This window comes from Scyliorhinus canicula, chromosome 3 (genome assembly GCF_902713615.1).
Source record: "Scyliorhinus canicula chromosome 3, sScyCan1.1, whole genome shotgun sequence".
NCBI classification, from domain to species: domain Eukaryota; kingdom Metazoa; phylum Chordata; class Chondrichthyes; order Carcharhiniformes; family Scyliorhinidae; genus Scyliorhinus; species Scyliorhinus canicula.
Genome location: NC_052148.1, coordinates 93,471,708 through 93,496,933, shown reverse-complemented (window position 1 = coordinate 93,496,933; position 25,226 = coordinate 93,471,708). Strand labels below are relative to the sequence as shown.

The following is a 25,226-nucleotide window of genomic DNA, read 5'->3' as shown; positions in this document are numbered from 1 at the left end:
TAGGGACTTTTCACAGTAACTTCATTGCAATGTTCAAGCAAGCCTACTTGTGACAATAAAGATTGTTATTATAAACACCTCGTGTGCCTCTTATAGCTGTGTCCCTTCATACCCCATTCCACCTCCATAGCCACTCATCACGTGTCCACCATGGGTAGACCTCAAGATGCATTTGGAGATGAAATAAATAAACTGCTAATAATCTAATAGAGCTTTCACTCATGCACACTTCATAGTAAAAGAACTCCCATTCAAGAAAGATATTCAGAGCTTTGAGTGGGGTATATAGGACGGGGGTTGTTGCGCAGGGCACAAGGCTAACTATTCAGCCTGGCCCTGAGGACGTTGTGCAGTTTTTTCTGCCACTGCTGGCTGATCTCAGTGAATGGCAGGGGTTGGCAGCCTCCTTCTCACCCCGGGGTAAAGGGTTGCCCGCCTCTCCGCAATGGTGTCCAGCAAGGTCTCCACTTCCGCGTCGGTAAATCCCGGGGCTGCGCCTCATGCTGCCATCTTGTTGGCAGGAATGGTGTGTGTTGGGAGTGAAGTGTGTATATGCAGCTGCAACTTTTCAGGCTCCTGAGTGTCAATCCTGAACCCGGCGAATCCGGCACCGTTTCTCATTGGAATCTATTGCGTTCCACGTGGCGCCGGTGCTAGCCCCTTAATGGTCATTGAATCGGTCCAGGCGCAATGCCAGTTTTGCTGTTGTGGAACTCGACTAATGCCCCGGCGTCAACACTTAGTCTCAGGAACGGAGAATCCGGCTGAGGGTTTTTTAAAGCTCTCACAGACAGCTTAATTCTGTTTCTTTATGTTTAAAGAGTGTAGGATTTTAAAAAAAACTTCAGATCATCTCTCTTGTCACATACCAGCCAAACCTCCCCACTCACCTTTTTCCTTGGACTCCATAATCGATTGCCAGTGCAGACCGCACTGTAGCACCGGCGGTGGCCACCGCACACGGTGGCATTGCAGTACTGGAGAAATGCTGATTGGTGGCAGCACTTGATGTCGGGACATTTGCTTCACACCAGGGTTTCCAGGGGAAATGCTCCTCACAGGCACCAGGAAGTCCAATGCTGGACAGGTAAGGGCCCGATTGAGACTTAATCACATTGGGCCACTCAAAAATGCTAGTGGCAATGTTGCCATTGGTTTCCCAAACAGTAGATAGGCTCCTAACTGTGACCATTAAATTTGGTCCTTTGACTCGGCCACTGTACGAATACCTAGAAGTCACTAGCCAGGGTCATCAGTTACAGTAGCTCCAGTGGTTAGCAGGTGGACAAAGAATTATCCTTAATATCAAGAAATAAATTAAGCAAAATTGAATGGGTATCAAAACTATAGTCTGGATTCTCCGCAACCTCACGTTGAAATCGGGCCCGGCACTGGTCCGGCGATTCTCCGGGACCTGAGCGTTGGTGTGATCATGGAGTACGCCACTCGACTGGGGGTCCATTGACAGAGGCCAGCTCAGTGATCCACCGCTCCCGTCCGACCGAGTTCCCGAAGGCGTGGAACTAACCTGGTATTACCGATCTGGATGCTGGCGTGGCGGCTGCGGACTCAGTCCGTGGCCGCCCTGGTGGGGACGGGGGGATTGGACACCGGGGGGGATTGGACACCAGGGGGAAACCTTATAGGTGGCTGGGGTTGAGGTCCGCGCAGTCAGATCCTCGGGCGCGCAGCCGATCGGCGGGGCTCTAATTTTTGTGTCTGCCTCCGCGATCTGAGTCCACAATGGCGCTCAGCGTGGCGGATGGAGGCCGCCGCCGTGCGCATGCTCGAACTCAAAAGCTAAAGCTGCGTGAAGCACTCCGTCCCTGCTAGCCCCTTGCAGGGCAGTGAATTAGCTGTACTTTTCCCAGGAATCTCCAGAGTAAAGCACCAGCGTTTGTACGCCGGCGTGAGGACATAGTTCCATTTTGGGAGAATCCAGCCCTATGTGTCAAGCCTTGGAAAATTAAACTGTTAATTACAGATTAGCCAAACTCAAAACAGCACAGTAGATCATTCAGCAAGAAAATGACAAAACATTTATTTTGCAAATCATTGAATTTGCACCATTCCATTTTATAACATTCAACAGTGGATATTAATTGAAAATTAATTATGTGACCATTTCATGTGAAAAATGTTAAACATCACTCGATAGTTTATTCAAGCAAACTAGCGCCATGAATGCAGGGGAAAACGTTTCTTTTCAAGAACAAACTTAATCTAGTGTTTTAACTTTCGTGATGCGGTTTATCCATTTCAGGAATTTTTCAGATAAACGAGTATAAATGCCAGGCTTTTTACGTTTTGCACACTCATCTCCTGTTGAAACGATGCCTCTGTATATATATTTTTTTCTGAACATGCTCATTTTGCACATGAGTGGACCACCAGAATCCCCCTGAAAAAAAGTAAACAAAAATAATGTCAGTCGAATGATGCCTAATTTCAAAATTCATTTATTTCAAATTTGGAAAATCATAATCGATCCACCATGATTTTGCATGCTGGTAGTCAAGATCAAGTGTGATTGCCTGGGGATAATATTGAAATTCTGAGTGGAGCACATGAAATAAGTTAATAGTATATAAGGTTTAAAGAGTGAAAAACAGTAATATAGAAAAGTGCTTGAAGATGTAATAACAAACAAAAACTCTGCACAAATATATATAAACTAGGTAACAAAAACTTTCTATTAAAAAAGGTAACATAATTATGTTCACATCAAGATAAAAGCACTAAAATTTCCTCAGTGTTCGGCTAATCAGCTACTGTAACTTTGGCAGAAGATTGGCAAAAGGCCCACTTAATTGTCAACCCCATGTTCTAAAGTACTGGTGACTGATTGGGTGAACCCTCAGGAATATTCCAGTGAAAGAACCTTTAAAATATACTAAATAATTAACCAAATGCAACTGAAAGGTTTACAAAAAGCTAGAAAAATATAAAACCATAAAGGATTTATAGCAAAGCGATAAGAATTGTTACAATGACGGGAATTGTGACTGAGTGATATCAACCTGTCTTTCACCAGCTATACACACAGATACTGAACTCTTCAGCAATTACTTTTTAAAGACAAGAAAATATGCTGATCAAAGATGGCTTCCACAAGTCACTTGATGCATGGTATTGCAAGTTGACACCTTTTCTGGAAAAGTTACTATATGGATTGCCCAAACATGTTGCTTATGGAATTTCACACTCTCAAGGTCCACTGAATAAAGGAACCTTTGAAAGGAATGGGGCACAGCATTTGCATCTATATAAGACCACCTCTCCAGTGGAGCCTGAAAGTCTACCAGGCCAATAGCTACCTGGAAGGTTGGGGGTGGGGGTGGTTGGGGGGGGGGGGGGGGGGGGGGGAGGTGATCATAAAGATGGACAATGACTCCTTGAGAAGCCAATGAATGGAATATTGTAAGACATAGAACAAAAGCCAGATTGAGACATAGATAAATAAACCTGTTTTGAAATTGTTGTGAGAAAGAAGGTCATATGTAACCATTTTAAAATCTCTTTATACAATCATGAAACTCAGATACAAAAGTAGTCTGGAGAAATTACCAATGGAGAAGTACTCTCTTACTCTTCAAATTGAAGCCCTATCTCTTATAGTTTAAAAATCTAGCTCATATAAGTGAATTTCCATCAAAAGAAACCCAGGAGCAAAGATCATCGATTTCTGAAAAAGATGTATTACAGATTAAGAAAGAGATTGTCTTTGACAATTGCAGTTACATATGCTTCAACTCAACTCCTGGAACTTAAATAAACCTGGAAAATCCTGCCACTCGAAGAACTCATAAATCATGAACTCTCTTTTTAACCAATACTTAGCAGTGCTACATCACATTGCCAGGGACACAGGTTCGATTCTAGCCTTGGGTTACTGTCTGTGTGGAGTTTACAAGTTCTACCCGACTGTGTTTGGGTTTCCTCCGGGTGCTCCGGTTTTCTCCCACAGCTCAAAGATGTGCAGGTTAGGTGGATTGGCCATATTAAATTGTCCCTTAGTGTCCAAAGACGTACAGGTTAGGTGGGTTGGCCATGATCAATGCACGGGGTTACGGGGATAGGGTGGGGGTGATCTTTCAGAGGTTCAGTGAAGACATGAAGGCCTCCTTCTGCGCTGTAGGGATTCTATGGTTGGTTCTATAGATTCTATCTCCTTTCATAATTGAATTTTCAGTGTGAAAGTGGGTCGTGAAAGTTCGCGAAGTGTAAGTTTACCTTTTCTTAAATATTTTGCTATCTTTACCTGGGTGGGTTTTAGTTCAATAAAATTGCATGCAATTGTTTTAAAATTTCCGAGAAGGTCTGCCAGTCTCGTTACTTTGCAATCAGTTCAAATCAGGTTAAACATAGACATTAAGAAAATGTCTTAATGCACCGAAACTCACAAACAATCTGGTTATGGTCAGTGGTGAATTGGTACGTGGTGTGGTAAATTCCATTTCAGAACTCAGCTAAGAGTCAACCACATTGCTGTAGAACTGGAGCACCATATAGGGCCAGAGGGGGAAAAGGCAGCAAACCTTCCAACACTGAAGGGCGCTAGTTAACCAGATGGGTTTTGAAAACATTCCAGTCATTTAACGGTCATTATTAATGAGACTCACTTTTGATTCCAGATTAATTAATTGAATTTAAACACACCCAGCTAGTGTGATGAGATATGAAATCTTGGGCTCGATGCTCTGCCGGCAGGATGCTCCATTTTGCCGGCAGCCTGGGGGTTTCTCAACAGCCTGGGGCTGCCCCACAGTGGGAAACCCCATTGAGCGGCCGGTGTAATGGAGAATCCCGCCAGCGTGGTGAACCTGAAATGTGGCGCGGCGGGGTGGCGAATATACCTACAACTCACAAATGGCAGCGGTTCATAGATAGAATTTACAATGCAGAAGGAGGCCATTCAGCCCAACGAGTCTGCACTGGCTCTTGGAAAGAGCACCCTACCCAAGCCCACACCCCCACCCTATCCCCGTAACCCAGTAATCCCATCCAACACTAAGGGCAATTTTGGACACTAAGGGCAATTTATCATGGCCAATCCACCTAACCTGCACATCTTTGGACTGTGGGAGGAAACCGGAGCACCCGGAGGAAACCCACGCACACACGGGGAGGATGTGCAGACTCCGCACAGACAGTGACCCAAGCCGGGAAGTGAACCTGGGACCTTGGAGCTGTGAAACAATTGTGCTAACCACTATGCTACCACGCTGCCCTCAAGGAGGCGTCAACTGCTACCTTCTCAAGAGTGACTAAAGATGGGCAATAAATGCTGACTTGCCCACAGCATTCACATTCATAAATTAATAAAATAAGCAGCTAGAAGGACATTGCTCTTACTCAAACACCTCCCACCATCAGTGTTACTTACAGGGATCATTTATTACTTACAGGTTAGTTGCTGGTTGATTAATGTTGGCTGTTGCTTTGATTCTACAACTGTTAAGTGCTTGCCTCCGATCCATTGACTCCATCTACACCTCCCACTGCCTGGGGAAAGCGGGCAGCATAATCAAAGATCACTCCCACCCGGCTTACTCACTCTTCTAACTTTTTCCATCGGGCAAGAGATATAAAAGTCTGAGAACACGCACGAACAGACTCAAAAACAGCTTCTTCCCCACTGTCACCAGACTCCTAAATTACCCTCTTCTGGACTGACCTCATTAACACAACACCCTGTATGCTTCATCCGATGCCAGTGTTTACGTAGTTACATTGTGTACCCTGTGTTGCCCTATTATGTATTTTCTTTTATTTACTTTTCTTTTCATGTACTTAATGATCTGATGAGCTGCTCGCAGAAAAATAATTTTTCACTGTACCTTGGTACATGTGACAATAAACAAATCTAATCCAATCCAAATTAGAGTGGCCAGGTTTTCCCCCTCCTCACACTATCATAACAATATGAAATTAAAACTCTGCAAACATAACTCGTTTGTAGCATCTAAAAGTTATACGTGGTTTGAGTAAATGAGAGAAAACAGTGTGAGGTGAGGAAAGAGACTTCATAAAGGAAGAGATGGTGTGAACTGCTCAGCATGAATACAATGCAATGCATGCTGTTTAAAAGTTTCTTTCCAACTTTATAAAACCTGACATGAGATTCTTCAGTTTATACCATAAATAAAAATGTAATTTTTAATTTATATAAATACAAGTTGCTGTTGTTTTCTGGTATCTGATGCCAACCAAATCCAATCAACACAGTTGCTGATCTAAAAACATATTCACAAATGTCTTAGCAGAGGATAATGTGGTAAAGTGCAGGGGAGTGAAACTGGTTTCCGAAAGCCTGCTATTTGGGCAGTACAGTTGCTGTTCAGGACCAAAATGGCATGCACTATGTGTACTCAAACTCTTGTTATTGAATACATCCAACGCTATTTAAACAAATTTTATTTCTATGTAAGTAATCGGGTTTGAGTGGGCCCATTGGTGAAGGCATTAGTGCATCACAATTGAGATCCGCTGAATGCATGCAGAACACTGTTATCTCAATGTCAATCAGCACGCAAAACTAATTTGATACTGAAAGAGTCATTTTGGAGCCCAACGTGCCAGCTAATACCCTCTCTTCACCTCAGAGAGAGGAACATAGCTGGGGACGGCAGCATAGTGATTCTGTTACTGTACTCGTCATCCAGGGGCGAGAATCGCCCGGAGCTGGTGTCAATCCCGCCCCCGCCGTGGCCCGAATTCTCCGCCACCCAGGAAACGGCGGGGGCAGGAATCGCGCCACGCCGGTCGGTGGGCCCCCGCGGCGATTCTCTAGCCCGCGATGGGCTGAAGTCCCGCCGCTGACAGGCCGTTCCCGCCGGCAGGAATCAAAGCATGTCTGGTGCCGGCGGGATTGGCGGCGCGGGCGGGCGCTGGGGTCCTGGGGGTGCGCAGGGCGACCTGGCCCCGGGGGGTGCCCCCACGATGGCCTGGCCCGCAATCGGGGCCCACCGATCGGCGGGCGAGCCTGTGCCGTGGGGGCACTCTTTTTCTTCCGTCCCCCCCATGGCCTTCACCATGGCGGGGGCGGAAGAGACCCCCTCCCCAGCGCATGCGCCTGTGTGACGTCAGCAGCCGCTGACACACCAGCGCATGCGCGGACTTCCGCTGGCCGGTGAAGGCCTTTCCCCCCCAGCTGGCGGGGCGCCAAAGGCCATTCGCTCCGGCCAGCCGAGCGGGAGCCACTCCGGCACGGGCCTAGCCCCTAAAGATGCGGAGAATTCCGTCATCTTTTTAAACAATATTCTTATTTTCTATTTTCTACCAAAAATGGATAATCACACACATCCCCATGTATTTCTCTATCTGCTACCTTGTTTCCCACACATTAAAGCTGTCTGTACCTCCTTCCAGGCTCTTTGAGTTGTCCTTCTCCTTTTGATTGTAGTCTTGGGCATGAGATTAGATGCTTGATGATAAACATTGACAGATAAACCACTATTCATGCTGGGGAAGTGTGAGGTTTTGGGACCTCGGAGTTTTGCAAAATGACGCAGTGGAACTCTACCTTGGGCTTGTGGGATGTCTGCGTGTTTCTGGGAAATGTTCATCTTCACCCACATCTCCATATGATGAAGAGCTGCTGCCCTATGATTATCAGCTTTTCTGTTTTCAGCCTGAGATTACCACTCTTTCCACTGATCAGCTATACTGACAGTTTCTCTAAGCAGAGGTGATTTATCTGGCTTGGCTGCACCTTTATCCATGAAGCTGGGAGAAGCCATTTCCTGGTTCATTCCCCATGGCAATGCTTTAGTGAATCAGAGTTGAATTTAAACAAAAGCTTGGCAGTTAATTGTTACCTGGTGCATTTTCTGTGGCAATCCTCTTAATAATCAGAGTTCACTTCCCAAGCACCCACCAAGCTTCCAACTATTCTCCTCTTCCCCTCACACATCAATCTCTTCACATTTGCCTCTTCACTACCTTGCTGTACTTATTTCCCCCAATCTCCAATCCTAGTTGAATTGAATAGCACAATTGGTTGGAAGTTTGGGAGCTGGTGGGTTGGGAGGGTTGTAGAGGAGATAGATTTTTATCATCACGATGCATTAAATGCCATGGGTGATGGTAAGTTAAAACTAAATGTAGTCAGCAGTGCATGGCTTACTTTATTTATGTTGCTGTCCAACAGACATTTATTTATACAGATTTTTTTGCCATGTTCCTTTAAAACCAACACAATCAATGATGGGTCCATTTCATACCATTCACTTATTTTTAATCTTCAGGTGCAATCCATTTTGAGCAGTATTGATTTTTATAACATATTGCCTTATTTCACTAACCTTAGTAGGATTATTTAGCTTGGCAGAATTATTTTATTAGCAGTTATTCACAAATCAGAGATTAATTCATCTTCAGGATAAGATACTTAGCAGACCTGTTAATTAGTTCTTACCTTATCTGTTTAACTTACCTTACATGAATCCCTTCTAGCTTTTTTATCACCAGCGCATAACATATCCTTATTTATGAAGGGAACATAATTATAGTATTTTCTACTGTTGCAGACCTTCCTGCCAATGATGGTTATATTTGCTTCTCTCAGGGTATCAGATATTTTTGGAACTTTAGGATCTGTCATTCCCCATCCTGCTACACTGCACTTGGTTCCAGCTTTGACATCTTCTGTTGATTTAGGCAATTCCAGAGTTGATACGTTCTTGTTCAAAACAGCATCTCGGGCCAACTGTCCCAAATCAACACAGAAAATAGACTGGGTTATTGGAACCATTAGATTATTGGAACCATGAACTGAATACCAATTTCATTTATAATAATAATAATAATTAATTATTAGTGTCACATTAACACTGCAATGAAGTTACTGTGAAAATGCCCTAGTCGGGGCAGCACGGTGGCGCAGTGGGTTAGCCCTGCTGCCTCACGGCGCCGAGGTCCCAGGTTCGATCCCGGCTCTGGGTCACTGTCCGTGTGGAGTTTGCACATTCTCCCTGTGTTTGCGTGGGTTTCGCCCCCACAACCCAAAGATGTTCAGGTTAGGTGGATTGACCATGCTAAATTGCCCCTTAATTGGAAAAATGAATGGGTACTCTAAATTTTTTTTAAAAGAAAAAAAAAAGAAAATGCCCTAGTCGGCACACTACGGCGCCTGTTCGGGTACACAGAGGGAGAATTCAGAATGTCCAATTAACTTAACAAGCACGTCTTTCGGGACTTGTGGGTGGAAACCGGAGCGCCCGGAGGAAACCCACGCAGACATGGGGAGAACGTGCAGACTCCGCACAGACAGTGACCCAAGCTGGGAATCGAACCTTGGTCCCAGTCGCTGTGAAACAACAGTGCTAACCACTGTGCTACCGTGCCGCCCATCATTCATGGCTAATATATCCTCCAGCATTGTACATTCTTCCAGATCTGACATTATTCATTTGGCAGCATTAGTTGGAAATAAGTTTGTTCTGAATAGCCAGTGATTAGACTTATTACAGTTAGCTAAACAATAATAGCAAATGTTGATTCCTCCTGTTGAACATACTTTCACTGTAATTCTTCTTACCGTGTTGATTTAAAGTTCAGTATTTATTTACTTTATCAAGCAGTGATTGACTGTAACGCTTTATGTTCACCCATTACCTCCTCAGATTATATTTAATGCCCCTCAGAATATTAAAGTGAGCATCCTTGCTGTCATGTATTCCTTAAACATATGACCCAGTCATCATTGGAAAAAACTTCTACTTTTGTTGGAGCTAAAGAACAAATGTCACTTGGGACATTGGCCAGAATATTATGCTCCCCAGCTAGCAGCTTGTTAAGTTGGGGGGGGGGGGGGAGATGGGAGGAGGTGGGCAGCATGAATTCGAAAGGATGGAATTCCCCCCGGGTTCACTTCCGCCCTGACCACAACATCATGTTGTGCGCACTAGCACTGTGCTAAATGGGATGGACAACAAAAAGACGGAGCAATTCCTGACCAGGGCCGCGATTTAGCGGACCAAAGCTAATATTTTGGGCGCGTTTGGCGGGAAGTTTCATGATGGCCACGTTGGCGACATGATAGGCCGTATTCGATGGCACTTAGTGCCAAAAATGTGACCCACGAGAATCTCAACATTAGTGGCTCTCTCGCCATCTGATTCAACTGCCTTGCACCTCACCTGCTTGCTGCTGACGAGAGTAAGCTGCTTTTAAACGCTCCCTCACCACTCACTCCCAGTCAACACACAAGCATGGCAGCGCACAGACCTGCTCCTCACTTCGGGTGGGCAACTTCACAAGGCTTCCCAATGCTGTGGATGAGAGGGGGGCACCCTGAAGGGGTCGGAAGACCAGCAGCAGGGTCAGCAATGTTGCCTGGGAGGCAGTGGCAAGGTCTGTCAGTGTGGGAGTATGCCAAGGAGGACTGCTGTCCAATGTCGAAAGAAATCCACCGAGCTACAAGGGTAAATTACCACCTCTCTCCTGGCCTGTCACCCCTCATATTCCTAAACCCTGCCCAATTCACTGATTGACACCTCACACCCTCCTCACAACCGATCTTGTTCCTCAGAATGCCCTGGCACCCACCAGCACAATCCCTTGCTGTCCAGATGCGGTCCCATAACATGCCTTCTCTAGACCCTCCACCCCCCCACCCCCCCTCCCTCCCCCCCAACTCACCAAGCATGCCACTCACAATGCCCTCTCTTTGTCCCTGCAGGAGAGGATAGCCCATAATAAATGGGGAAGGGCCAAAATGGGAAAAGAATCCCAGACATTCGAGTCTTCATCCCCTATGAGGATTGGGCCTTGGAAATTGTGGGGCTGACCAAGGAAAGAGCAGTTACCGACAGCTAGGTTGGCCTGAATCAGAGAGGTGAGAATCCATTGGCCCTTCATCCAGATGACTTGTCTCAAGTGAATTGTTCATATCAGACAAAATGATCCTTCCCTTTCACTGACCTCATATCCATTGTCTCACAGGATCACCATCTGATGATGCCGCGCCATCCAGAGACACCCCCCCCCATTCCACTATCACCCAAGGGAACTCCTCGGACGAAAGCACAGACACACGCCTCGGTGGGCGACACTAGTGGACTGACGTTTGCGGCACAATCTAGTGAGCACCACATAGATTCTGAAGCACATCAGGTGGATGCAGGAACATCCAAGGGAGTGGGCTGTCAGATGTCTGCTGCGTCCCAGGGATCAGTTGGGATGCAGCAAGATGCTGAGTCTCTGGACTAATAAAGGGATCAGGGGTTATGGGGAGAAGGCAGGAGACTGTGGATGAGAAAAATATCAGCCATGATTGAATGGCGGAGCAGAGTCGATGGACTGAGTGGCCTAATTCTGCTCCTATGTCTTCTGGTCTAATGATCTTATGGACAAGGTTCTCCCTGTGCAGACCATAGGACACAGCCGTCGGCTCCAGGAAGGGGGGGGGAGGGCAGGAGGGGTGTGGGGGTGTGGGGGGGGGGGCAGTGGCATTCCAGGAACTACAAGGTAGATTGGAAGAGACCCAAAGGCTTCAGGTGCAGGAGATGCTGCCAGCAATCCGTGGCACTGAGGCCAACACTGCTAGGGTCGCGACCGCAATGGAAAACCTGGAGCATGACATCTACCTCTTGAATGGTGGTATCTAAGGCATGGCTCAGTCTGTGACGACCATGGCTGAGGGTTTCAACATCACGTCCCAGTTGCTGAGCGACGTGTCCCAGAAACAGGTAGACATTGCCGAGGCACTCCAGAGCATGTCCGAGTCACTGAGTACCATCGCTGAGCGCATCAACACCATGGTGCAGACAGTGGGGAGCCTCCAGGACTGACAGCGCCAGATGACAAGCTCACTCCAGCTGCCCCTCCATCCTATTACACCCACGAGGGCCCTAAGGGCATCATCAGGGAGGAGGAAGAACTGGAGGCCAACCCGGGGCCTGCCACCAAGGAGACTATGACAGTCTCCAGTACTTCTGAATTCCCCCCTCCTGACATTGGAGCATCCTAAAAGCAGCGGGCAGAACAGGATGGCCTTTACCACCTGTAAATCAGCCGGGAATCCCCGGCTACAGACCCTCTATCAGACGTCCGCCAAGGGCATCAAAGGCCACAGGGCTCGGAAAGCAGCAGACTGCCTCCACCTCTGATGTGCATCCTGGGGCACACCAGACGTAACACCAGGCCACGGAGGATCAGGAAGAGCGGGAAGCACTGGAAAGGTCACTGTCCATAGCGAGGGGGAATGGAAATCTGTCACAGTAAAATGTTTACTATCAAAACATGTCACACCTCATACATGTGAAGCCTCTGTCATGTTCATATTCACTTTGGGCCTGCCTGCGCCCTGATCTCCTGTCTCCCCTCTGCTCCCTGTACTCCCCCACCCAGGGCACAGTGATCCAAGATCAAAAGCCTCCAATGCAGACTCCGTCGTGAGGATGGATGTGAGCGTGCTGTCAGCAGAAAGACGGGAGTCAGATTTTAGCAGAAATTGAGGAGCAGGAGAGCTTTCCTCACAGCGAGTTATCATCATTCTCCTGCCTTGTGTATTGACCCGCTGACAGTGCAAACACAGGCCTTTCACCCTGGAATGATGCCACACACACCTTGGAGGGGAGACCAGGGTGGTCAGGGAGGGGGTGCTGTTAAAGGGGGTGGAAGGTCGGAAGGGGAGTGCAGGAGATTAGGGGGGGGGAAGGAAAGGGTGTTGAGATGATGGACACAGCCTCATCTTAGGAGAATCTGGAGAAGATGAGGGCCTCCCTGCTTCTCCTGGCATGTCAGAAACTCAAAGCAGCCTGTCCTCCAACTCCTCCTCGGACACCCAACCAGAGACGTCGGCACCTTCGCCTTGCCAGGGACCACCTCTTAGCCAGGGAACACGTTTGACCGTGGCCGGATCAGGAGGAAGAAGATATGGACACAGTGGCGCCCTCTGGAGGTCAGCCAAAAAAAGGCCTTCAACTAATCGGTATGCACCACCCGACACAGACCCGCCACAGGCAGAAGCTCAGCCTCGGGTGAAGCAGCGCAGGAGGCCTCCTCCGATGATGGCAGAGGGGGAGCTTTCAGACTTGGTGGAGGTGGGGGAAAATGATGCCATAAAACCATTATCGATCTCCCATGGGGCTTGTAGATTATGAGCTTCCCAGGTAGGGGACATGTGTTGTTCTCTGCCTTGCTCTAACCAGATGGCTTTATGTGTAGTGTTAATCAGAGAACAACGAGTCTTATAAACTAAACTAAACTATTTATTTAACAGTACAATTAGATTTGACACTTATCCCTGAGAACTAACAGTTGATTAAACACACATAAACTATACTCATCTAACTCACTAACTCATTAACTACTCTCTTGCTCTCTTACTATCTTCAGCACTCCTAGCTCTGCTCCTGCACCAGTCTTCTATCCCACAAGGCTCTGCATCCTCCCTTATATACCTCTGAGACTAGCTCCACTAGTGGCTCTCTGGTACACATATTAACACTTAGTTTACTGGCATCTATAATAATACCACAGGACAGAGGCCCACTCAGCTGAGGCTCGTTAAACTGAGCATAAAGCCGGCCTAATCAGGGACCGGCATGTTGGTTGTCCCAACGGGGACTGTGATTGTAGATAGTTACTGCTGTGGGCAGTGCATTTTCAAAAGTAAAATAAATCTTTTCTACCGTTGGCTTCCTTGGTCATTAAAACTGTCATCCCACCCAGTTTCCGCCAGGTAGGGAGAGTCAAACGCCCACACCCCCATCCGTGACTCAAATTAAGCTGTAGTCCTCTGGTGTAGCCATTAAATCTCCACAATCACTTATCCACTTTAGCCAAAAGTACCTGAATCAGCATTATGTCACCTTCTTTCCTTCTAAAGTTAAATTGTGGATAAGGGAAACACTTCTTGACTTCCAACACCTGTTGTTTCTCTTCTTGTCTCTCCAAAAGCGAATGGGCTCCAAGTATCACTTCAATCTTCTGATTTTTCCAATTTCTGGAATGGTTCCAAAATAAATAATTTGATTACAGAATGCACCTTAAATACAAGGGCTGGGATTCTCCAGTCCGCCAGCCGCAGTTTCCTTGGCGGTGCACCCTCGCCAGTAGTGGGATTCTCCATTCCCGCCACATGCCAATGGGATTTCCATTTGTAGCCACTCCATCCTGGGAAATCCGCAGGTGTGGGTACACAGCCAGTTGAACGCACAATCCTGTCAGTGGAGAATCCCTCCCAAGGGCTTTGGTTGGTCAATGAGGTCGCAAGAATATGATAAAAGCAAATTACTGTGGTGCCGGAACCTGAAACAAAAACAGAAAATGCTGGACAATCTTAGCAGGTCTGACAGCATCTGTGGAGATGGAAGGGAGCTAATCCTTCAGTCTGGATGGCTCTTTGTCAAACTTCGTGCAAGAATATCCTGCTAGAGTCTCCAACGGTGGGATCCTCCACCCCACAGGCAGTGCACGCACACCCATGCGTTTCCCGACAGTGTGGGGTGGCCCACAATGGGAAAACCAATTGTGAGGTTGTGCAGTTTCTTCCTGCACTGCTGGCCAATCCTGGCAGTGTTGCCCAAGGTGCTCAGGGCCTCTCCCACCTGTGCCCAAGCCTGATGGAGGATGGTCTGATACTGCTATGGTTATTCGGCAAATATCACCACATTCCTACATAATCAAAACTGCAGAAGGTGGATTGATTAGAAGGAATAGGCGTGATCTTTTGAAAGTTCAAATTCGTCAACCTGTTTTTCCAACTTTGAATTTAAATCAATCTTTAAGTCAACGTGTGAATATCAAACAACCTGTTGAAAGTGAACAGAAAAACATTACAGTTTCGACTTCTCCTAAGATTTTAAGAAGATCAACCAGAAGAAGAAGAAAACCGAATCGTTCGAACTTATGAACATTTAACTGATTGATTCATAACTGATGTACAATGCATGACAGAATACGTCATTTCTAAAGTACAATTTTATGTCTCGTGTGTAGAAAAGTGTAACACAAAAAAGGGGGGATGTAGTGTCCTCTGTATATGTTAATGCATGATTAATTGATGTGCAGTCAGTACAGTCAGCTGATCACTAGATGACAACACTAACAGGAACTGTATAAAGAGTTTCCTGCTCTTTTCCTAGTCAGAAGGAGTGTGTGTGATGTTGGAGAGAGTATATTGCAGCTAGAGTAGAGAGGTGACCAGCTCAGAGTATAGTGTATTATATTAATTGTTATTTTAATTCAATCTTAGTTAATTATATTACTAGTCAAAGTATTAAAGTAAAAGAACTCACAAGTATATTCTTTTGTTACTCAATAAATAATTTGTCATCAACTGGAAGACTTCGACTGTTTATCATAAAGTTAAATACAACTTGGTAAGACAAATGAGGAGCACATATATTACATCTCTTGCAATATAACAGGAAAGGCGCCAATTTTGCTGTTGTAAAACACCACCGATTCAGTCCCAGCGTCAACACTCCTGAAACGGAGAATTCCGCTGAACATTCTTGGTGAGCAGATCAGCTTTCTGGGATTGGATAAAGCCAGAAGCATCCCACAACATCCTTGAAGGAGTGATGCTGGATGGAATTGTGTGGGCTTCGTCCTTTCCGGATTGTTGGAGCCATTTTCTGGTTGACAATCCGATATCCTAATGGGTGGGCTTTGCTGAGGCTCTTTCCCAGAGCAAAGGCATTAGCATCTAACCTCCAGGCACCCTGTCAATTGAGGATAGAACCCATTCTATCAGAGGAAGGGTTACAAGTGCTTACAGGCACTTGGACTTTGTATTTGCACCAATCACAGGAATGGGGAGGAGACCTGGACAGCTGTCCAGCACCCCCTCCCCAGCACTCTCACTCTTACCTGGAGACCCTGCTGCAGGATCTGAGGGCCTGTAGTGAGGTAATCTCTCTCGAAGATGGGAGCAAGAGAGCAACATCTTCAACTGAGCAGGTTTGGATGGAAGTGATAGAGAATGTCAGCAGCTAGAGGGAGCTCCCTCCAACATGAAGACAGTACACCAAGAGCATTCAGTACCTCGGGAGGGCATGGCTGGTGAGTGGCCGAACACCTAAAGATGCACACTCCAAACTCTGACTTTCCCAGTGTTCTTTTGCACAAGAGGTCACAGGGTCACACACTTTGCAGCTGCGCTCCTTCCTCTTACTGCAGCCAGCTCACAACCCCATCTGAACAGCCAACTCTAACACTCACCACAACCTATTGCCCAGCCAGCTCTGTGCCTCAGTCACCATCCACAAATAGTGCCCTTCCCTCCTCTCCACATTGTGACATTATGTAGAATGTCTTGAATATAAAGGGTTAATGTAATATCAGAATTGACCACTAGATGGAGCTAAATGTAGAATTATATAAAGTACTGACTCTCAGGCGTCTAGGAGATGGCTGGAGAGAGTGCAGAGGAGAAGTCTAGAGAGTGCAGAGTACAGTTATAGATAGAGTGTAGAGACTAGTGTTCGTAGAGTGTCGATCGTAGATTACTAGATTATTGCTTGCTATAGGAGTAAGTGGTCGAGCTTTAATACGTAGTGTAATAAATGTTAGCTTTGTTATTGAACTTAGCTTCTGTGGTCTCTGTGAACACCACGACATCCATCCTGATAATAAGAATCACAAAGAACATCACACACAACACTAAGCCATTACGAACACTCATAACTCTACATCCTGTCCTTGCAGGAGACGAGAGCACACCAGTTGGCAAGGAGCAGAGAACACGCTGATGGGAGGGAAAGGATTGCCCTCGCATGACAGGCACCTTGTTGGTCACTGACAACGTGTTTCCAACTGGTCAACGTGGAAGAAGGTCCAAGAGATTGCAGATATGAAATTAGAGTTGTCAAAAGGGCAACTCTAACACTCCTGCCACCCCTGTGTTTGGGGTGTCAACAGTTGAGGTTCGGATTTCAGTGGTCTTCTCCTTTTCCCCATGGGACTTGAGGCTGAGGAGAAGGAAACTGGTTCTACTGCTGGAACTACTCTTCAGCATAGGTGGCGGAGCTGCATCAGCTTCTCCCATGCTATGCTGAAGGCTGGCAGCAGGGAATTACATCTGAAGATAAATGAAATGCTAGACAGGAGAGGCAGCTCTAAGAAATGCCATGATGTGGAGATGCCGGCGTTGGACTGGGGTGAGCACAGTAAGAAGTCTTACAACACCAGGTTAAAGTCCAACAGGTTTGTTTCAAACACGAGCTTTCGGAGCACGGCTCCTTCTTCAGGTGAATGAAGGAGCCGTGCTCCGAAAGCTCGTGTTTGAAACAAACCTGTTGGACTTTAACCTGGTGTTGTAAGACTTCTTGCTAAGAAATGCCAAGCATTGAAAGTACTCTCTGAGACAAGAAGGGATGCGAACAGTCGTCTCTTGCCTGGCCATGGCTGCAGCTCTTCAATGTAACTGAACAAACCTTTCCTTTCTTGTTAGTTTGACTGAAGGACCTGGGTGCTTGGCTCAGTGGGGTTGACCGGCACAGTCTGCAACCCATGGCCTTTTGGGAAAGATGACATACAGATTTAAAAGAGATTTGAATTGCTTTTTTAATTTGGCTGAATGGCTTCGCCAGCAGACCAAAGAGAATGTGGGCTCAAAATCCACCCCAAGGTAAGCCCAAAGAGGGTAAGATGGCATGGGAAACTGACCTGACATCTATTTCAGTTTTCACTCCTCATAAATACCAAAATCTGTTTCCTCTCAGCTGGGAAAATACTGCCCACTCGAATGTTCTGGCAGGAGCATAAGTTGTAGAACACAATTAAAACACAAAGGAAAAGTATTGGCATTACGATATAGAAGGGAGCAAAGATAGGCAAACAACACAAATAGCAATTTAAAATATGCAAGAAGTGTTTAAATGTTAGCACGGATGCAGCCGGTAAGGTATTGGGCTCGATTCAATAGAAATACTTCTAGGTGTCATTTTGGTCGTGTTTGGCAGTGTGTTTCTTGACGTTGGCGCGAATCTTGATTTGGCCTTTCCCGCTATTTACCCGGAATGCCCAGACCCGCAACGGGCGCAACACGGTGTTAAATTGCACCTATAGCGTGCAAATATCAACTTTACATTAATCATTTAATATATTTTTTAAATAAATTTAGAGTACCCAATTCTTATTTTTCCAATTAAGCAGCAATTTAGCGTGACCAATCCACCTAGCCTGCACATCTTTGGGTTGTGGGGGTGAGACAGACACAGGGAGAATGTGCAAACTCCACATGGACAGTGGCCTGAGGCTGGGATCGAACCCGGGTCCTTGGCACCATGAGGCAGCAATGTTAACCACTGTGCCACCGTGCTGCCCTACATAAATCATTTTTCAATGATGAAAGAGGGAATATATCATTTGAAAAAATTCTATATGGCAAATCACCAAGTCCCTATCCCAACTACTCTAGTATTTAAAGGGAAACTAGCAAATAACAGGAGTGGACAGCATATAACATTATCAATACAATGGTCACGCGTATGTTAAAATCAATGACATCGAACAGGCGCCGGAATGTGGCGACTAGGGGCTTTTCACAGTAACTTCATTTGAAGCCTACTTGTGACAATAAGCCATTTTCATTTCATTTCATTTAATCTGAAATAGGCATCTAACTTATGCAGTCATTGGCATATTATGAGCTTATCTCTTTAATGTTCACAATCCTACTAAGGATGGCTTTGGGCCCAGCATCCAAGTTACAATTTGTGACATCCCCATGCATTCTGAGGGTGTCATTTTCTCCTCTTCTTGCTGCATGCAATGAGGTGCCCTGTGGGCATGTAGACCTGAGTCTAATGTAGCCACTCAATTGCCCTGTCACCTAACGCAAAGATTTTTTTTTGGCGGAGGGTGAATTGGGGAACAGCGAGGACAAATGTGCCAGTGAGATTAGAGGGTCTAGACGCATAATCTTGGTGGTGTTGAGAGGGACTGGTGTGGGGATTTGCTGGTGTGAGAGGGGAAGGTGTGAGGTTTGGTGGAGAGATACTCACTAAGGGGGAAGCCCATATGTGGCGGTCCCAGAGGAGTTGAGGGTTGAGGGGCAGGCCTTTCTCATGAATCTCCACATCTTGGCGCTGCAGAGGGGAGACTACCTGGACCAGGAGGAGATTGAGGAGCGTAACTTCTCCTCGGATGAGGAGGAGGTCAAAGAGAGCATCAAGGGACAACCTGTGGAGGAGGAACTGGAAGGACCTAAGGACCCCTCATAACCTCTTGGTTTGAGGATGAACAGGAGTAGGGGTTGAGGAGATCTCCTGCCGTGGAGGTTAAATCTCATCATTAGTGCGGTGCCAGCAGTAGGTTTTCAGAATGGTGCCCGATTCCATGTGCAGGACCCTAAAGCCACTGGCCAGACTCTGTGGGACAATAATGATGATTGCATTTAGGACAGAGCGACGTTCCTCTATTTCTCAGCGATGTGTCTGACTCCTGCCTGACAGAGCTGAACGCGTCCTGCCAGCGAGCGGGCTTAACTGGGGGTTTAGAGACGCGGGATGAGGTCTCATCTGTAACAGCCCACTTCGAGTTGGGGGGTCCTGGAGTGTTCCTCCAACTAACCTATGGGGTAGATCAGCCTCTCTCCACTTTATCAGCTCATGGCTGTCTTGTTATGCTCTTGGCGTAGCATAAGCTGCTTCCTTGATGTTCACTCTGACAAAGGAAGGTTCAGACGTGGAGATAACTTCAACACGTTTATTAAACTATTTACAATTTTCCTACTCGAATTCGCCACTACTGTTAATCTTTCTATAGCTACTCAGACTGACGAACCAGTCTGCTACAATCCACGTGGTGGGTGTGATATTGAATCAACCCTGTGTCTGTACTCACTGAGTGTCTCCACTGGAAAGAGGAAGATCATGTGTGCTGTGTCCTTTATATATGGGTTGGTGTAATGCCCCCCTGTGGTAGTGTCACCTCTGTGTGTATCGTGAATGCCCATTGGTTGTGTCCTATCTTACTGACCTATTGGTCGAGTGTCTGTGTGTCATGTCTCTGGTGCTCCCTCTAGTGTCTAGCTAGTCTACGTGTACTTACATTAACCCCTTGTGTATCTACAGTGATGAATATCACCACAATGGCGTCCTCATCACTGGAGAAGAGTCACTGCAATGAGAGGCCTGAGCATTGATACAGGGGGGGACTGCCAGCAGCAGTGCCTCTTTACTGAGTTATCAGTGTGGGAGATGGGAGAGACATAGCGCTGGTACTCTCACACTGCACAGGGACAAAGTGGCGAAAGTTCAAGGAGCATGGCACTATGAAATGACAGGCTGGAGGATTTGGTGGTGAACAAAGTGATATTTATTTCCAAGTGCTTTCTTATCGTGGTGACATATCTTAGCTAGTGCCCATGTTCATCCGTGCCTACTAGCTGCCGACAGTCTCTTGCTCCTCCTAACCCTCCCGCTATATCTAGGTGTATCCCCTGATCCAAATCTGAGGTTGAGGCAGCCTGCTGCATCCACACCCTGCTGCCTGAGATGGGCAGCACAGTAGCACAGTGATTAGCATTGTTGCTTCACAGCGCCAGAGACCCGGGTTTGATTCCTGACTTGGGTCACTATCTGCGGAGTCTTCACGTTCTCCCCATGTCTGCGTCGGTATCCTCTGGGTACTCCAGTTTCCTCCCACAAGTCCCGAAAGACGTGCTGTTAGGTGAATTGGACATTTTGAATTCTCCCTCAGTGTATCCGAACAGGCGCCAGAGTGTGTTGACGAGGGGATTTTCACAGTAACAGTGTTAATGTAAGCCTCCTTGTGACACTAATAAAGATTATTATTATGACTTTGGCGGGAATCCCCACGGGGCCTGGACCTTGATGTTCTGATTGCATTACATTGCTACTGGTGGGTGATGTGTCTGTGGTGCATCAGATAGAATGGTGCAGTATGCAGGAAATTTCCTTTGAAAGATGCATTCACTGACCTTGCCCACTCATATGAGGTCAGTGAAGTTTTAATGGCACTGCTGACAGACCCTCAGGGTAAGTATCTGGGAGACCTCCCTTACCAACTTCTTCCATTTCTTTCTCAAGGCTTTTCTTTCGAGATTTATTCCCCTTACAGAATCATTACTCCCCTCCTTCTTACCACATGCAGTGTTAAAGTCTCCAGTGCAGTTTGGGAAAACCTCTCTATTCCCACTTGTTTTCTTTGGTGTTCTCTTGTAGCCCATTTTATACACAGTGTAATTTGTGCATTTCCTCTTTAAATTTGTTCAGCTGGCAAAACATGTGCTCACCATATATGCAGCCAGGCAACAGTTGAGCATGTACTCAGCCAGCCAAAAACACCATCAGCACTCGGCTATATGCTGAAATCATTGAAATGAGGAGGCAGCATGAAGTTTAGGTGCTGCCTACCTCAATAGGATCAGGAGTTGGCTAGCCATGAATTGTGACAGGCATGCCCAAGGAAGAGAGCAATTAACTGTTTGTTCATTTCTCTTTAGATACCAAGGAGTAGATTGTTTGCAACTTACAGTTACAGAGCTCTAAATATGGACTGGCCAGTGGTTTGATCACAGCCAGGCCGAGGTCGCATCTCATTAACATGTGGTTAGAGAATCCTCCCTCTGTCAAAGGGACATTCGCTGTTTGCTTTGGAATAGTGTCTTAAGGTTAAATTGGGGGGAAAAAGCAAATTGAAAAAAATATGCTGCATTGAGTGACAGAGGGTCCTCAACAAATAAGTTAATGAAGAAAGCAATAGTGTGGTTAAATTTCAGTCCTATCATTCACAGAATAGATCCAATTTAATTTGATATGATTTGATGTTAGATGAAGTAAGGTTCCACAACAATCAGCTTGGAAAAGGGCAGTGCAATTCATCAAATTGTTAGAGACCTTTAAAATACAGTTGTTACAATGATGAGGTTGAACCCAACATTATGTTTTGGACTGAATGTTTAAATGTTGGTTAAAATGAAGGGGGTCATGGGACTATTCCACATTCTGCCCAACAACAAACTGATTTGTTAAGCAAGATCTGAGGCTGGCACAACTGAGAACAAGAGAGGGAGGAAAATAGAGGGAGGAAACTGAGGAAGAAAAATAGAGGGAGGAAACTGAGGAAGAAAAATAGAGGGAGGAAAAGAGAAGGAGGGAAAGAGAGAGAGGGAAAGAGAGGGAGGAAAAGAGAGAGAGGGACAAAGAGGCAGGGAAAGAGAGGAAGGAAAGAGAGTGAGGAAAAGCGAGGGAGGGAAAGAGAGGGAGGGAAAGAGAGCGAGGAAAAGAGAGGAAGGGAAAGAGTGCGAGGAAAAGAGAGCGAGGAAAAGAGAGGGAGGGAAAGAGAGGGAGGGAAAGAGTGCGAGGAAAAGAGAGGGAGGGAAAGAGAGGGAGGGAAAGAGTGCGAGGAAAAGAGAGTGAGGAAAAGAAAGGGAGGGAAAGAGAGGGAGGGAAAGTGAGGGAGGGAAAGAGAGGGAGGGAAAGAGAGGAAGGGAAAGAGTGTGAGGAAAAGTGAGCGAGGAAAAGAGAGGGAGGGAAAGAGAGGGAGGAAAAGAGTGCGAGAAAAAGAGAGTGAGGAAAAGAAAGGGAGGGAAAGAGAGGGAGGGAAAGAGAGCGATGAAAAGAGAGAGAGAGAAAGAGAATGAGGAAAAGAGAGGAAGCAATAGGTCAGCAGCTGGTGTGCTCAGCAGAATGAAGAGGCTGCTGGTTCTCTGCGAGCGCCAACAGTTACATGTGGGAATGAGATCGTCCCCAGTCAAAGAGATGTATTGTGCAATCATCTGAGGAGTCTTTGAGATTCGTCTTGGCATGGCTGGGGATGGTGGGGAGAAGAGCTACCAGAGCAGATTTTACTGCTAGTGATGGATTTGAGAAACACTCCAAAAACTGAGGGAAGTGCCTGGAGATGGTCACTGAAGTTATTGCTCAACAAAATGGGAAGATGTGACCCATTGGTCACACCTGGGGCTCTGGCAACTTTACTGAATGTAAGGTATAAGTTGCCTATGAAAATCGTCTTTAATTATATTATTGCTACAGTAAAGATTTGGAATCTTGTCAAATCATCATTTTCAGCTATTAACTGGAAGCTTGAATTTCTTAGGACAGCTTTTCCCACGGTAATTTCCTACTCCTTCAGGTACCAGACCCTAAGAGGATGTTGGCAATCATGCACTTCCATTGGATTGGTCCTTGATTATACTTGCAAGAGATCACCATTGCCTTTTGCAGTATGGCTGACGAGGAATCACTCCAACCTTTTATCACCAACCATATTGGACAGATTTACAGGCTGATAATCAACCTGTTTGCCTACATTATAAACATGCCCTCCAGGTCTGAAATAGGACTTGAACCCAGAGTTTCTGGCTCAGAGGTAGAATGCTGTCATTACACCACAAGACCTTTTTTACTAGAACCATTGGTTCTGAAATAGATATCAATGCAATGACTAATCGTTATTGCTTATTCCCTTTTAACTACTGTAGTGGGGATTTTAAATTTACGTGCAGTTCTCAAGTGAATAGAGGACATATCATCTGTAAGCATTGTGCTTAATCATTTTATTTTATTTAAGTTACTAAAATTCCAGAAACTTTAAACTTATTACTTTAAGCAACATGATTAAATTTAAACCAAAATTATAATCGATAATGTTCCTTCTTAATTAACACTAATAAAATTAATAATCGCGTATTGTCACAAGTATGCTTCAATGAAGTTACTGTGAAAAGCCCCGAGATGTTACACAGCAAAAGGATTATATTAACTTACTTTTCACAGTGAGCTGCAGTCAGTACCCATCTCGGTGTGATCAAAGCTCCTCCACAAATATGTTGCTTGTCAACTTGGATGGACACCATGTATGGTCTAGAATGAGGTCGAACCACATTACCCCCGATAATTTCTGCGCAGGCACCTGTAGTAGAAGATAAACATTTGCTGGAAGAGTATGATGTTTAAAAATGAGAGCTCTGAAAAAAACTACAAATATTGAAAATCAAAACAAAAATAATCTGTGGAGATCACTGTTTTGGTCACATTTCACATTTTCAGTGCCGACGCATAAAAAGGATGGAACCCCCTTCTAGAATAAGAGGTTTGTTAGTTAATTATACATATTCAACTTACATCCTTGCCATGTCAAAAAAATAATTTTCAAAGCAAGCGACAACACCCAAATTAAGCTGTCCATTTTGTTAGACAAATAAAGACAAAAGAATTTGTTTCATTTTATATTATCGCACAAGGATGTGGTTACAGTTTGTGTCGAAAACAATTGGCAGTTTTTGTGAGATCAAACACTCTGTAATACACTGACATTCAAATATCATCAGCCTATTTTTTAATCATCACAAAAAGTGTCAGCGACAGTGCTATCATGCAACACCTGCTCCTGGATAACTTGCTCACCAATGCTCAGTTTGGCTTTCACCAGGCCCACTGGGTTTCAGACATCATTGCAGCCTCGTTTGCAATGTGGACACGAGCTGAACTCCACAGGTGAGGTAAGAGTCACTACCCTTGACATCAAGACAGCATTTGACCGAGTGAGCCATCAAAGAGCACTGCAAATTAATTGTGACTTTGACAGGGACCAGTCTCCCCGGACAGGCGCCGGAATGTGGCGACTAGGGGCTTTTCACAGTAACTTCATTGAAGCCTACTCGTGACAATAAGCAATTTTCATTTTCATTCATTCATTTCATTCAACACTGAAGTTAATGAGAATCTGCAGACAATTCTCCATTGGCTGGAGTCATATCTAGCACAAAGAAAGATGGAGTCCATAATTTCTGACCTAAAACCTCACTGCAGGAGTTCCTCAGGGCATCATCAGCCCAAATGTCCGCAACTTTTCCATTAATGTTCTTCCCTCCATGGTAAGGTCTGAATTACAGCCGCTCACTGATGTTTACACAGTTTTGAGCCCCATTCACAATTTCTCAGTTAATAAAGCAATGCATGCTCACATACAGCACCCGGGCTCGGGCTGATAGGTCACAAGTAATACTACGTCACACAAAGCAAGGCAATGGCTTTCTCCAACAAGAGACAGCCAAATCGTCTTGTTTCGGAATTTATGGCATTACTATTGAACAACCCCTCCCTGTCAAAGTCACAATTAATTTGATGGAAATGGAAATCAGCAGAAGTTTAAATTGGCCACTTAAGGGCAGGGCTCCTGAAGCCTTTATTATTCCCTGTAAAATTTCATACAGGTCAGGGCAGGTGCATCAGTGGCAGTAAGGTCGCACGCTGGATTTTGCAAGTACCTTCCATCTTTAAACATGCCAGCAGGGA

The 25,226-nt window shown here is 45.8% G+C and overlaps 1 protein-coding gene across 1 annotated transcript; it reads right to left on the bottom strand.

Moving 5' to 3' along the window:
- Positions 1-2,016: 2,016 nt before the first annotated feature.
- Positions 2,017-24,206, bottom strand: LOC119962805 (granzyme K-like). The gene is made up of 5 exons (XM_038790897.1): positions 24,054-24,206; positions 23,697-23,841; positions 13,801-13,954; positions 8,438-8,710; positions 2,017-2,401 (listed from the first exon to the last, which is right to left on the bottom strand). The coding sequence occupies exons 1-5, from the start codon at positions 24,115-24,117 to the stop codon at positions 2,219-2,221; spliced, it is 819 nt and encodes a 272-aa protein (XP_038646825.1). The 5' UTR covers positions 24,118-24,206; the 3' UTR covers positions 2,017-2,218.
- Between the last annotated feature and the right edge of the window lie 1,020 nt (positions 24,207-25,226).

Coding starts and splice junctions, on each gene's coding strand:
- LOC119962805 (XM_038790897.1), bottom strand. CDS start 24,117: ATGGACAGCTTAATTTGGGTGTTGTCGCTTGCTTTGAAAATTATTTTT. Junction 13,955..23,696: donor ACTGCAGCTCACTGTGAAAA/GTAAGTTAATAT, acceptor GAACCATTCCAG/AAATTGGAAAAATCAGAAGA. Junction 2,402..8,437: donor CTAGAAGGGATTCATGTAAG/GTAAGTTAAACA, acceptor ACTTTTTTTCAG/GGGGATTCTGGTGGTCCACT.